A 16,584-nucleotide genomic window follows, 5' to 3' on the forward strand; every position below is an offset into this window, starting at 1 on the left:
GGATTTTTTCTAAATACCAGTATTACAAAAGTTATTAAAGGTGGAATACTTTTATTTGAAAAGCACTGTATATAATATAATATATATATATATATATATATATATATATATATATATATATATATATATATATAAGCAAAGTGGACTAACTTTAATATATTTTACGAGCTTTCGATTACTTATGTATTCATCGTCTGGGAGTGAAATTATGGTCAAATACAATATAAGAAATATGTATAAATGTATAACAATAATAAAATTTTACTTACAATAATTAATTAAGATTTCCGGTGATTTTTGATATTAATGCTAGTAAAAAATTTTAAACTCAGAATTCAAAATTCGATATTCAAATTGACGTTGATAGAAATATTGATTAATAGTAGATAATAATTTAAATAGGTTAGGTCGTCATTAATGTAGCTGAATATTTATTAGTTAGAATATAAATAGCAATAAATTTAATAGGTTAAGTCGTTATAAGTGAAGTTGATATTTAAAAGTTAGGTGAGTTTAGTTGGTTGTTAATAGCGTTGAATTTTTATAGAATTTCTTTTTCCAAAATCTAAAAGATATGCATAAATTACACTAAGGATATTTGAATCAGTTTTCTTATTAATGCATTCATCATATTGGGCAATATATGTTATTTCTAAAAATAAACGTTTTTGGTAGATTTTTTCAGTTGTCAAAACTTTGACGAATTCATTATTCATATTGTGTCCTTCGTGATAGACATCAGCCGCTAATGAACATCTATCAGGATATAATCTGCTATCACTCTTATGGAAAGTTATCCGACTGATCAGTGACCTTTTTGACTGACCAATGTACTTTTTGTGACAATTCAAACAAGGAATTTCATATACTATCTTAGGCAATTTATTGATTGGTGTTTTATCTTTTACTTTAGTAAAAATAGATTGAATATTAAGTGTTTGACTGCATGCTATTTTAATATTGTGTTGTTTAAAGATTCCAGAAAGTTTAGGAGTAACTGATATCATATATGGTGAAGGCGTATAAATATATGGATTAGAAATGTTAGAAATAACGTTTGAAAATGATGATTCAATGTTTATGTCAGTGTCAGATGTATTATACAAAATTCGTTTTAAAAGATATGGAGGATATAAGTTTTCCTAAAAAAGTTTCTAAAATATAATAAATAATAATATAATAAAAAATTGGATCAGAAATTTTTAGGACTCTATTTTCAATCTGTTTGATTGAATTAATTTTAGTGTTACGTGGTGATGTGAATGATAATTGATATATCTTCGAGAACTTATTGGTTTCCGATACCAGTCAATTAAAATTTTATTATTTTCGTTTCTTATAAATTTAGTATCAAGAAAAGGTAACGATGTTTTAACGATATAAGGATATAAGAATAATTTGTAGGGTAAAACAGATATTAAAAAGTCCAAGATATAATCCATTACATAATCTGCTAATATAGGGGATGTTGAAGACCCCATTGGTGTTCCAAAAATTTTTCGGTAATTTTTATTATTATAAGAGAAATATGTATTGTTAAAAATGACTGTTATTAATTCTAATAGAGTTTTTTTATTAAGTTTGCAATTTTTACGTATATCCCACCATTTATGTTTATTAAATTACATCCAATCCTAACAATACATAATTCGGTGGTAATATCATATTATTAAAAGTTTCTTTGATTTTGAACGAGTTTTTTATATAATAATCATTGTGGTAATCATAAGATTTAGTCAAAATTTCAGTTAACCAATTTGTAGGGGGTTCGATGGTAGTGTTAATTGATGCTACAATAGGTCTAGCTGATAGAGTAGGTTTATGAATTTTTGGTAAACAGTAGCATTTAGCAGAAATGCCGTTATAGTTTGTTAATTTCTTCTGGGTTTCTTTGTCAATTTGTTTTTTGTTAAAAACTTTTTTAATAATTTGTTACAATTATTAGTTGTTTTTAGAGTTGAATCATTATTAATTTCTTTGTATGATGTATTATTGTAGATAAGTTCTTTGGATAAATCTAAATACTGTTGTTTCTCCATAATGACTGTGATATTACCTTTGTCAGATGGTATGACTATTAAATTTAGATTTTCTTTTAGAAAACTTTTGGTTTTGTATAATAGATCTCTGAAAACAGAAGACTGTTACGATTCATGAATGTGGTTACTTAAAATGTTGGTTGCTTTGGCTATAGGGACATTTCTTTCTTGTTCATTTTGTATGAAAGAAGATATATAATCAATATTAGCTAACATAGTTTTGATTGAAACATCTTTAGTAATTATAGGTTCGATACTGAATTTAGGCCCTAACGATAGAAACTGTAAAATATCCTGTATTTCTGTATTTGAAATATTATTAATCCAATTATCTTGGGTTTTAATAACTGAATTGATTTTTTTGTTGATAACATTATTAAGTTTATTCTTTTGTTTGTTTTTAGTTTTATGAAATAATTTATTATAAATAACTTGTTGTCTGCTCGGACAAAAGTGAATTGATACAACAAATGAATACAATTTACTATAGAAAAGGAGAATACTGAAAAATTGTTACCTTTTCTTGATACTAAATTTATAAGAAACGAAAATAATAAAATTTTAATTGACTGGTATAGGAAACCAATAAGTTCTGGAAGATATATCAATTATCATTCATATTACCACGTAACACTGAATAATTTAATCAAACAGATAAAAATACAGTCCTAAAAATTTCTGATCCAATTTTTCATGAAAAAAACATTAAAATACTTTACAAACTTTTTTATGAAAACTCATAACCTCCATATCTTTTGAAAGGAATTTTATATAATTCATTTGACATTGACACGAACATCATTTTCAAACGTCATTTCTAACAGTTCTATTACATGAATTTATACACCTTCACAATATGTAAAATCAGTTACTCCTAAGATTTCTGCAATTTTTAAACAATACAATATTCAATATATTTTTACTAAAGTATAAGATAAAACACTAATCAATAAATTGCCTAACATAGTGTATGAAATACCTTGTTCAAATTGTGACAAAAAGTACATTGATCAGTCGAAAAGGTCACTGATCAGTCGGATAACTTTCCACAAGAGTGATAGCAGATTATATCCTGATAGATGTTCATTAGCGACTCATGTCTATCACGAAGGACACAATATGAATAATGAATTCGCCAAAGTTTTGACAACTGAAAAAAACTACCAAAAACGTTTATTTTTAGAAACAACATATATTGCCCAATATGATGAATTCATTAATAAGAAAACTGATTTAAATAACCTTAGTGTAATTTATACATATCTTTTAGATTTTGAAAAAACAAATTCTTTAAAAATTCAATGCCATTAACAACCAACTAAACTCACCTAACCTATAAATAAACTTCACTTATAACGACTTAACCTATTAAATTTATTGCCATTTATATTTTAACTAATAAATATTCAGCTACATTAATGACGACCTAACCTATTTGAATTTAATGTTATCCATAAATTTATCAATTAATAGTAAACATCATTTAGTAAAACTTATCCTTATCTAACCTATAAAAATTCAACGTCATTCATAATATAACCAATCAAAAATTAATGAAAATTCCCATAGTAACCAGAATCAATATTTCAATTGATCAATATTTATATCAACGTCAATTTGAATATCAAATTTTGGTTTCTATGAGTTTAAAAATTTTTACAAGCATTAATAATATCAAAAATCACCTGAAATCGTAATTAATTATTATTATATTATTATATTAGTCCACTTTGGTGTTTCCTTGCCACGTTCCACGAATATATATATATATATATATATATATATATATATATATATATATATATATTTATGTTTTTAAATCATCTTTTAAAATTAGTTTTTTATGATATTTATGAAAGACAGATAAAAATTAAATTTACGTCTTGTTGCGCTGGTTTAAAAACATAAACATAAAAGGCTTAAGAAATAAGAAATTTTAATATAGTATAGGTATATTTATCCAATATAATAATAATATCTCCATAACAATCACCAGAAAATCTATGTATTATTTTAACAAATATTGGGTATCTAATGTTTCGAGAGGATTGTATTTATTTATAGTTAGGTATTGATAATCCCTTTTGCCAGTTAATTATACAACAGTCGTGAATAAATAATTTTATCGACGGCTGTTGTATAATATTACCATTATATGGCAGTGATTAATGAATCCATAAATCACAACTGTCAGATGCTTACTTCATTGAGCTTTATTATATTGTTTTGGTACAAAACAACGGTTTTCATAATTTTATCACGTAAAACGCTACCAAATATTTCCAATTTAATTTTATACATATAAAAAAAATAAAAAAATAAATTTTCTTTGAACAGATTCGAGCCCCTTGAAGGCACGGAGGATTAACATCATTCACAACAACTCAGCCTAATCTAACTTAAATGTAATTGATAATCTAATCAATGAAAGTTCAAAACGATTTCTACAACAACCATAATCAATAACTTTCATATTTCTATCAAGCGTCAATTTTTAAAATCAATGACTTTAGTGTTTTTTCAAAGAATCAACGAAATTCTAAACTAATGTAAGTATTTATATTGCTCGGAAATATATTACGGTTTCATTGCCACGTTCACAATAAGAAACCGCTCATAATATAGCTGGCAAAGACTTCGTTATATATATATATATATATATATATATATATATATATATATATATATATATATATATATATATATATATAATCTGGTGTTTATGTGGTGTAATTCTATTCGTTCGGATGGCAAGATTGGACAAGAACAAAAATTGTCGATATCCTTCATTGGGTTTACATATAGCGAGAATCTACTTTTTTCACTGTTTTTTGCAATCCAGCTTATTTCATCTGGTCTTCTTATTACTGCAATATAATTACAGATAAAATACTAATTCTAACAATGATAAATGAGAATGTCTCAATCAATAGATGTACTTATCTTTTTGTACAGAATTAAAGAGAAGAGTAAAAGGCTAACGTAGTTCGATTCTCAGAATAAAAATTGAGAGTGCATATAATTGGCTTAAAATGTAGAAATTATCAGACTTATGATTCAAGCATTATAATAAAATATTGATTTAGAAGGAGGATCTCCTGTGAGAACCTCCCAAATTCTAGACCGCAAGCAAATCATGTATAAGTGTCCGCCCACAATCCAAAATTAGTTCAACCACAACAGCAACAAGCTTAGTGCTCAAAAGCCCCAGGCTACAAAGGGAAACCCTCAAAATTATTTGTTTGGTGACAATATTGTGCGGAAATTTCGGTGTTGTGTAAAATTTTTCGAAATGTCATATAACAATTCCCCGCCAGATCATCATCAGGATATGTTCCAATATGGGTATCCTACACATAATTATCACTATATATCAGGTACATAACCTTTAGTTTACCCGATTTTTTATATTTAGAAATAAGTGAAACAGATACCGGGACACTTATTTTTTCTTTAAATATGTATAATTTTTGCTCCAAAATTAATTTTTCAATTGACACTCGCCTAAAAATTGATAATCTAAGAATGTCTTTTTAAAAATTGTCATTATCAATCTTTAAACGATTATACAAATTTCAAAATGTTTAACATCCAAGGTATTTTTACTCTTACATTTTTTGCATAATTTCTTTTCTTCGAATCCGTTAAATTTTTCGTTTATTTCTCAGATTCTTCAATATATTCCCATTCTAAATATTCATTATTTCGGTTAAATAATTTATTAGGTTGATACATACCAAGGGGAGTTGGATCATGCTCCGGAGCCCTTCGATTCTCTTGTGCGGTGAATAACTTCGCATGCCTTCTTATAATCTTCTTTCTTTACCTTACAATGCTCTATTTATGGTTTTTAGCTTCTTCCGTTATTCTTGTCCGTTTTCTCGTATTGTTGATCTTGTGCCAGAAGTCTTGTTCTTTTAATGAAAAAAGAACAAATAACCCCGTATAACATTTTCTTACCTTCTACAATGAATACTCTGGAAACGGCAAATATATAGGTATTTATGATTCTAAATGCTCTAGACTTTAGGTATCTGTTTCAAAATTAGTTTTTTTTCAAAATTTTTATATATTTATATTATTAACTAATGTTAATATTTTAATAAAGACGGAAAGTAGACGAAACGGCAAATTTTCATCTGCCTTTCAAAACTTATAAAAAAAACTATTTTAAAACAGAAGAGACCTATTTGTATATTTTTCTACTCCTTTCTATCCAACATTCTATTTCCCCTAGTTTTCTTTGGTAATTTTATACTTTCCAATAAACATTTTGCTATGTCGTCACATATTAGTTTTGTTTATTATTTCATTTTGCCCTTTGTCCTTACTTTATAGTTATCAGTAATATCAGTAATATATCATTATTCTCTATTTGTCAATGTTTCATCTTTTCCATCCAATATCAATATATTTCATTCATCTTTCTTCTTGTTTCATATTTTAACGACTATACAAACTGCAATATTCTTCTTTGTATTAGGTACTTGGAAGTTTAAAGCACAATTCTTCTTTTATTTCGCCATCTTCATGGAAAGCTAAATAGTTAAATTTGTTATTTTTTATATATTTTCAGCACTCACATCAAAAATATAGTTACTACCTGTCCACGTATCCACTATTGTTTATTTTTGAATGGTATGTTTTCATTGGAAAATTTGTAGCAAAATAGCCTGACAGTTTATAATAACATAGAAATATTTACATTATACATATTTATTTCTTAAAGTTAGTTTTATGATAGAGTTCATAAATTAATATTAAATAAAAAAATTCATGATTGCGTCAACAAATGAATAAAATAGAGAATGGGATAAAATTGGAAACATTGGTATCAATAGATAATCATTAAACTGTTAATCAGTAGAAAAGAAGTTACAGATATGATGTGCATGTGTGGATAATTAAGTTAAACTTTCGAAATTATTATTTATAATACTTTTTTACAATGCCAACATTGGAAAATTAATTGCGAAAAATTAGATATCACGAGCAATATACTTCCTAGCTAAGGACTACGTACTTTTTGTTCTTCTGGTTTACCTAACTGTTGTTCATCAATACTAGCTTCTTATTGCGTTAAATTAGATCCATTCCGTCAGTAAACTTTACAATCATCCATGTGAAATAGTAGTGATTACTTTCCTTCTTTCGTTTAGTTTTGAAACTTTTAAATTGGCATGTCTGGTGATGATAGTATCTGTATACCTAACCTACTAATTATCAATTATCTCAATTCTTTTCCTGTAGATGAACCTATAGCCGAACAAAATGAAAATGAAATTATTCAGTTACATTATCGGCTTGTAGAAACTTTCTAAGGGTCCGGGGCGAAGGGATCTGTATCATTTATAAAATTCTACTGCCATGTTTTCTATGACAAACACATTTTTATGGTAAAGTAATGATTCAAAGTTACTCATTACTACGATTTACTCCGCTTCCGTCAATATCGTTGTTATTGTTATATTCTGAACCAAGAAAAATACCAATTATTGTGGCAAGCCACGTAACCTCTGTGCCTAAGAAAATTCAATGAAATTTACCTCCCAATTTTGATATACCGTCATAACTAGCCATTTAATGGTCGAAGTAATTTAAGAGTAGTCTCTTACTCTACTTTAAATGCAGTTTTTTTGTATCCAATCCTCTTTGTGATGTAGCCATTGTTGTATTTCAGTTTTTCGATTGTTTGAAGTTTGAATATGTTCAGATATAATACTATGATATGAATATGATATTTTCGATACAATGCAAGACGGACTCAAACCACCACCATATTATACCGAGTTATAACAGTAACAAGCAAATAAGGAAAACAAATTGAACAAGTGAAAAACATATAAATATCTAGGTGCAAGAGTAGAGCAGGAAATAAAAGGACAAATAAGAAAAGTTGTTAAATTATGTAATGCGATAAAAGCATCATTCTTTGTAAGAAAAAAAGTACCGAGGACATATAAATAGAAATTGTGAGGAAAGTAGTGAATATTGAATAAAAATACGTATAAATGAAATGGAACTCAAATCCCTCAGAAAAATAGAGAATAGAGCAAAAGAAGATGACAGGAAATGAAGCATACTGAGAAAAACTACAGATATAAACAGCTAGAGATAGAATATACGAGGCATATTTTTCAAGTAAGTACCGTTTTGCGATTTTGCCGCCGCAACCCCAAGGTCGGCGTTCTGCACATGCGCGCTGGTTACCTACATCTCTTGTTTACGCACTGACGCCATTACAGTCTGATTCTTCATTGTGTACGTTGTTTACTGAGTATTTAAGATGTCTCCGACAATCGTGAGTCCCGCCGATTGTGAAGTACGGGCTGTTTTAAGATTTCTTAGTGCTAAAGGCGTAAAACCAATCGATATTCATCGTTGCCTACGTCACATCAGAATCGAAACAACAATCCATGAAATGGCGACATTCATCATCACCCAAAAAAGTGAAGTTTAAGCAAACAATTTCTGCCCGGAAAATCATGTGCACAGTTTTTTGGGACAGAAAAGGAGTATTGCTAGTGGAGTTTCGGCCTCGTATTGAGACAATCAAAGCAGCGTCTTATTGTGAGACATTGAACGATCTGCGTCGTGCAATCCAGAACAAAAGACGTAGCAGGTTGAGTAAGGGTATCGTTTTGCTGCATGAGAATGCCCGTCCACATGTGGCTAATCGGACCAAAGATCTCATCAAATCTTTTCAATGGGAAACTCTAGATCATCCTCCCTACAGCCCTGATCTGGCGCCCAGCGAATACCATTTGTTTCTGCACTTGAAGAAACACCTGGGCGGTCTGCGTCTTCAAGACGATAACGAATTCAAAACAGTTGTGATACAGTGGTTGTTAACAAGTCAGGCGGCAGACTTTTATGAGGAGGGTTTTCAAAAACTGGTGCCACGTTATGACAAGTGCCTCAATATTCACAGAAATTATGTAGAAAAGTAGATTAAGGTACAGGCTTTCATGTAAAAATAAATGCGATATCTTTGCACTTCTTTTTTTAATTCAAAAATGGTAATTACTTAAAAAATATGCCTCGTATGAACCTCAATTGAGATGGTTTGGTATGCTGGATGCCTTTAAACAGAATACCAAAAACAAAACGCTCGAATCCAAAATAGCAAGTAACAATTATTGAGAAAGATCAAGAAAAACATGGCTGAAAAATTCGTAAGAAACAGAGGAGGAAAGAAGGATAGAATAGGGAATAAAAGATCAAACAACAGTTACATATGCTTGTATATGTATATACTATAACTCCCAATCAAACAGTGATTTACCTACGGTAATTAGGCTTAGAATTAAATGAAAAAGAGTTTGTTATAGATTGTATGGAAGTTAAAATATTGTTCTAACCCTATCTTTTTATATTGAAAAATCTATCTAAAACTGGTGATTGAAAAATTACTTTCAACAAATCATTATATTATAAATTTCTTGTAAATCCTGACAATGTAGAAAGTGAGTTATTATAATATACCACATTTGGCAAACGATTTTCAGTTATTTAAATCTTATGTTATCCATTGAAAACGTTTTCTTCATTCAAAATAATCACCCTGAATGCATTTTTTTCTATTAAATTTCTTCATTAAATCATGTTTTATATTATATACATCCAGAGGAGACATTTGTGTAACAAATGGGGACATGTAGCCGTATAAACATTTGAAACAATAAACAGTATCGTTTAATGTCATCATTTATTTTATTAAATATTTTGTTTCCCATGATGATATATTCATGTAAAAATGAAAAGTTAAGAAGACAGGACAATCTGGCATTTTAATTATTGTTCAAAATTTCAAAATAAGAGAAAATGTCGTTTACAAGTACATTAATACAAATAATCACAATTTAGAACAGAAGCTTCAAACCAAAATTGTTTGATCAATGTAATATTAATTAATAATAAATATACCCATAGAAGGGAAAATTCAATTCCTATAACTACGTAGACCAAGTATATTCCAAAAGACATCAATCAAACGAATGAGGTGGAATTATAGATTTTAATAAAATATAATTTGTTATTATTATACCACATATTCTTTTCTTAAACATCGGCTGAAATTTCTCCACATTTAATGTATATGACTAAAGTTTTTCAGTCAAAATTCATTTCTTGTTGTCTACAAATTTGAAGTCATTTGAACACTTCTCTCACATTTCCATATCTTTTTTGGAAACTATTTCTCTCTGGCCTCTAAATAGTAGTGATGACAGAGACCAAAACCAATGGATTACGGTACACAACGAAGTGGAGAGAAATGAAATACTAGGGAAAATAGGAATGAATAAACTCTTTGTAGGTCCTAACCCTTCTGTGGAGTCGACTACAGAATAATGAAGAAAAACACTAGAACATAAGGTAGATGGGACAAAACCAGTTACAGACAAAAAAACTCCTAGGAACCCAGAGCCAAAGATCTATTGAATATGTCAACTTACAAGGTGTTTGAAAAGAGTATCGGATATTTGTTTTCGCGCCACATTCGAAACGGAGCGACGAAAGGGAGCGGGGAGGGATTCGTGGCGTCTGTCATTTTGTGGAGTTTTAGTCACGATGGAACAGTACTCGAGGACTCAATAGTGATTGCTCAACGTCTGTATCGTACGGAATATCGTACACGCCACGCGCCAAGTGACGATAGCATTAGGAAATGGATCAGGATGTTCGAGAATACAGGTGCGACAGTTAAAATCCAAAACTCGCCCTCGTTCAGTCCACGATGAAGAAACAATTGAAGAAGTTAAGACGTCGATTCGTCGAAATCCATTTTTATCCATCCGAAAGCGAAGTCAAGTGCTAAACATAAAAAAATCGTCCTTACATTTGATTTTAAAGGAAGATTTGCATTTAAAAGCCTATAAAATTCAATTGGTTCAAGAATTGAAGGATACGGACTATGCTAATCGACTGCTAAGCGAACGGAATGATGCAGCGCTTTAACAAGTTTGAAAACATACTGTTCAGCGATGAAGCAAATTTTCACCTTAATGGTCATGTTAATAAGCAGAATTGTCGGTACTGGGCAGTCGAGAATCCGAGACGAAAGCATAAACGACCCTTGCACAGCCCAAAGGTCGTTGTTTGGGCCGCTATGTCTGCTAAAGGAATTATTGGTCCTTATTTTCATGAAGATCAACAAGGCCGAGCAATCAATGTGAATAGTAACAGTTACTTACAATATGTTGCGAAATTTTTTGGTCCCAGAGTTTCAGGAGTTTGCAGGTTTCAACTCAAGAACGTGGTTCCAGCAAGATGAGGCCACTTGCCATACCTCGAATGACTCGATGGAAGTTGTGAAAGAATTATTCCCTAATATAGTCATTTCGCAAAGGGATAACATCAACTGGCCTCTCAGAAACTCCGACCTTAGCCCGCTTGACTATTTTGTATGGATATACCTTAAAAGTAAGGTTTATCAAAATAATCCAACAAACCTAACCCAATTGAAGAAAAACATCAGGTCAGAAATGGCAGCAATATCAAGAGTTTTGTGTCGATGTGTTATCGCCAATCTTCGTTCCCGTTTAGATGAGTGCCAGCAACGTAACGGTCATCATTTGGATAACATCATCTTTTCCAAATAATTTTCCAATTCATATGGTATCAAAAACAGTAAAAGTTTTTATTGCTTATAAATATTTTTTGTTTACTTGAACTTACAAATACCCGGTACCCTTTCTGGACACCTTGTATTTATAAGAATAATATACGAACACTAGCAGAAGACTTGTCAGGGAATTGCCGACTCCATGGACATCTCAAGATACTAGATTTAGCAGAGTATACAATGAAAAAATTTTGCTATTTAGAGGACGAATCCTTTATCCACATTCTCTCGAAATACTAGAGACTACAGCGTTCCAGAAAATAACACCTGAAATCATATGAAATAGAAGATTAAGATTTTTGTCAGCTAGAACCATCCCGGATACTGAACTTTCTTGAATGAGTGAAATTAATAGATCATCTACACTGAGCATCACAAGTATCACAGCAAAAGAAGGAGACCCACTAGATCCTTTGGCCCAAAGTGTATATGACACCTTAAAAACTATACATACATACATACAAGACCAGACCAGAGTGCCCTTGATCTTAGTCTTGCAAACTTGGTCTTGGCATGGTATTGCAGTGTCGTGCACTTATTTTTTATATTATTTTTTTTTATTATCATCCATGACCTTATAAATGACGTTCAAATTATAACATTTCACAAGGTAGCTTCATGCAATACATGACTGGCGCGAATATCTCGCATTGAACAAATCTATATGTATTTGTAAATACACACCCTCACTAGAGAAACCGAGGTTCCTAAGGCGACTGTTTATATACTTACTTTTCACTTCCATGTAACAGTCTTGGTCTTACGTAAATCTTGCACCACTTGGTTTTGGTCTTTATCTTGAATACTCGACCTTATCTTACAACCACTTGATCTTATTTTCTCACAAAACCAATATCGGTCACGTTCATCACTATTAAATAGGCGTTATATTTGGCGATTACCTTCTAATTCGAGCCCAAATCCTCTTTCAACATTTTTTTATGTCTTCACGAATATGTGAAAGTCAAAGTGAGAAAGGAGGTTTGATACAGCATCAATATAGAGTGTGATAAATACAATTTTGCCATCGTACTTACGAATTGTATGAGTCTACAAACAAATGACTATATCCGAGTAACTTCTATGTTTGGCCTACGTCAGCGAACACCAACGTTCTCATAGACAAGTACATATTAAAATTAATATCTGGTTTTGCTGTATTTAGAGTGTGATTTTTTCTTACTTTACTTTTTAAGAGCGTGAGGTATCATTTGTGTCATTCGACCCATTCAGTAAATTTGTTATTAATCGATTTTTTTGGTTCATACCAGAGTATCTCATCTCTCCAATGATGTTATTGTCTTCATCAATTATGAAAAATAGCTTCGGTTGTCCATTCTCAATTACATGTTCTGGAAATTTTCCCTGTCCATTCACACTTTCTTTATTCCATACATTGTGTTTCGTATGTGTACTAGTATTTATTATTATTAGTAACATATCCAATCAAATTTGCATTACCTACTTTATCAGTATAAATTAAATCATTTCATTATTTGGTTCAATCAGATTACAATAATAGAGAACGTATAAAATAGGACCTGGAATATTTCAGCTTTGATTTTTCAATACTCGCCTTCTTATTGTATTTCGAGACAAATAGTTATCATGAAATGTTTTATTGTTTCTGGATGTTGTTAATAGAATCAGCAATATTTCCATGGACAAAACAAATAAAATAATTTGTTCCTCTTGATTACAGTCAAACTCAGTACTTCTGCAAGTGAAGGCTTTCTTAATATATTTAAATTTGGCTATAAAAATGGCACCCATTCTCTTAGTTAAAATGTTAATTTTAATATGCGGAATATTTGTTCCAGAGAGAGTCGTTGGGCCTATACAGGTACTTTTTTAAATCTGTTGTACAAGGCCTGTCCACATCGTCACGTAATCATTTCAATACTTTAACGTAGTATTTTTCAGTGATGGTGTAACCTCTTGGAGAATATTTGTAGTATCCAATACATAACATTGTCTTCATTTTGCTTCGAAGTGGACATTGTTTCTGGATCATAGCCAATGCAGGACCATTAATAATCAGATATTTTTTAAGACTAAAGCTTAACTTAATGTGAGTTCGTAAATAAAATTTCTCATCATTTTTAAAATGAAAAAAAGGAGAACGGAAAAAGACACTTTAAACATAATGAATACACTTTTACTACTATCACTACACCAACACACACAATTGCACTTGTCTGACTCCCGTTATAATTATTATAGTTATCGTCTTTCAGTGTGTTCAATTTAAATATCACTCACGGTTCCAGAAAATCCAGTTTGACTGTAATCACATGTACTTCGTTCACGAACTTATACGTCTCGATTACAAATGCGCATACTTACGTGTGACGTCCATGCCACACGGAGTTTTCTTTGAAGCTTCGACATGTAGATATGAAGGTAATTACGATTATTTTGTGACAAACCTCGTATATCTGAGATACGTTCAACATAATTTTTAATTTCGTATGAATAGGGTAAATTGTCTGAAACTGGCGGAAGTATGGATGTTTGTGATCTATCGTAGTATTTGTGAAAAAATTGCAGTGCTTTCTTAAGCAGTTTTGAATTTTAGCAATACTTTTGTACTATTGATATTCAATACTAATTCCTACTTATATTTAATTCCTTTTAGTAGATGTTGAAGACTATTTAATATTCGTGCGACTTGTTAATTAGTCATTTCAGTTGGGTCATTCGTGCGTCTTCAATAAATCAACTATTCCTTAAGGTGCGTATTCACTTGCAACAAAACATTTCGAACGAACCAAAGGCGCCGCACACTCCAAACATTTTGCGCTAATTGTTCCGGTGTTCGCAGCGTTCGCACCAGTTATCAGTCTGTATTAGTTTATGTGTTTGTCGAAATGAATACATCTGTTATTGCCATAGCCACTGTTTTTTTTAATTATAGCATTAGCGGGTAATAAAATAGAGACAAAAAGAAAAGACCGAAAAATGTGGGCAAAAAATTTTAAAAAGTTGACTAAACAAGATTTCGACAATCTAATATGTTTAGTAAGCCCTAGAATAACCAAAAAAGATACAGTATTTCGAAAGGCAATTCCTGTACAAGATCGCCTGCCTATTACACTGACGATTCGTACAGTAGTCAAAGATAATATAAAGGTTTGCCACCCAAGCATCATGCTTCTTCATTTTTTTATAATATGTCCCATTTGTCGGATCCCATATAAGAGACGAAAAAAATCTTGCAATAACTTGCTTATGACAGCAGTCGGTGAGTCGTTAAAAAGCAAAAATGAAATTTTTGTTAGTGTATATTTCCCACAATGAAGTGATTATTTGTCTCAAAAATGTAGATCTTATATTTTATATCCACTTTTTTTATCGAAAAAAGCAGCATGTAAGATAAAAAGTAAACCGCTTGTTTGAAATTTTCTGGAATGTTTGTTTACCAAATTTTATGAACTTTCCCGTGTAAACCAGTACTAGTAATCAAGTTATTTTCGTCAAAACGGTTTATCAAAATAAATACAGTGTAGTTACCGTAAGACCAGAGGCGTAACTAAATAATATTATTTAAGTGACAAGCCCATGTCATGAATATTACCAGGAAGCTATATATTTTGGTTTCTATTTTGTTCGTTATACTTAGACAAGCTCGTGTCGAGTAATGCCATGAAATGATTAGAAAATACTAGTACAGTGCATCCGAAATCATATACGGTACCGACGAGTCGTGGACATATAGTTATGTCCTAAAAAAGACTAAAGAATAGTGCTGATCAAATGTTTGCAACTTTCTTCGAGGGAACCTTTAATTCCGTATACGACTGTAACTATTTTGCATCGTGCAAATCATGAAACAAGCAAGTACTTTGAAAATGAAATGATCGAATTGAATATCACATTCACCTTTCGATGAGTTCTCAAGAATTAACTAAAAAGATGTGCACGAAGTTTTAATGCCAAAAAGGCGTTTAAAAACCATTTCTCAAAGCCTGTTTGGCTAAATTGTAATAAAAATATGATAAATTAATTAGTTCATTCTGAATATATGAATAGCAACCCTTGTTGTTGATATAATAGAACTATCAATCTATGTGTTATATTCCAATGAGACAAACATCAGGTCAATTATCCCATAGTGTATCTAAATTGAACTTTTATGGTCAAAGTTTGAGAATAAGTACTATCAATTTAATTGCAAGTTAGGAGGATGAGAGTGTAATTTATTATGAATAACATATTTTTTGAAGTAGTAACGCTGTATGTAGTTGTTTTGGCCAATGATATTTTTCACATATTATTTGTTTTTAAAATATCCTTTCTATAAATTGAAAGAAATTATTGTTATACGTTATAATTGATACGCCGCTGTTTGCAGCGTAAACATAGACAAACTCCTTTATATTCTCTACTCTCTAAAAATTACAGGATGCTGTATCAATTTATAAAGTCGTATCTTCAATCTTTTGTTTATTTTAACATTTTTAAAACTTTAAACTACCTACACTTACATCAATCAATTTGAAATATGACTGATGGCTGATTAAACCCTACTTGAAAGGTAGATTATAAGTATAGACGAAATTATGTTCGTTAAGAGTAAAACATGTTATGTAAAGGATGCAGATAGAAGCTATGTAAGTAATTTGGTCTAAGCTCTTTATTCTAAATCCGGTAATTCAAATCATTTCGGAAGATTCTGTTAAATTTCACGATTAATACAAGAACAAAATGTGTTTATTTAAATAAATCAATTAATGTACTTGTCGTATCAACACTTTTTTGCTAAAGTTATCGTTATGTGAATCGCGATTTGATAAATATGCATTAGTCAGGAAAAGTAAGTTTTGAGAAAATTGAAAAAAGTGTTTAAAGTATTAAAATAAAAAAATACAATTCTAATAATTTCAAGATGTTGCATATCATCAAATCAACAATATTTCA

At 30.3% G+C, this 16,584-nt stretch overlaps 1 protein-coding gene across 1 annotated transcript in view; it reads left to right on the forward strand.

The window, feature by feature from the left end:
• The first annotated feature begins 5,238 nt into the window (after nucleotides 1–5,238).
• The window catches only part of LOC130450880 (heart- and neural crest derivatives-expressed protein 2-like), a 46,978-nt gene continuing 35,632 nt past the window's right edge, over nucleotides 5,239–16,584 (forward strand). The window contains exon 1 of the mRNA XM_056789584.1: nucleotides 5,239–5,416. Within this exon, the coding sequence (XP_056645562.1) occupies nucleotides 5,332–5,416 (85 nt within the window). The 5' untranslated portion in view covers nucleotides 5,239–5,331. The remainder of the gene's footprint in view (nucleotides 5,417–16,584) is intronic.

Source organism: Diorhabda sublineata, chromosome X (genome assembly GCF_026230105.1).
Source record: "Diorhabda sublineata isolate icDioSubl1.1 chromosome X, icDioSubl1.1, whole genome shotgun sequence".
Lineage (NCBI taxonomy): Eukaryota > Metazoa > Arthropoda > Insecta > Coleoptera > Chrysomelidae > Diorhabda > Diorhabda sublineata.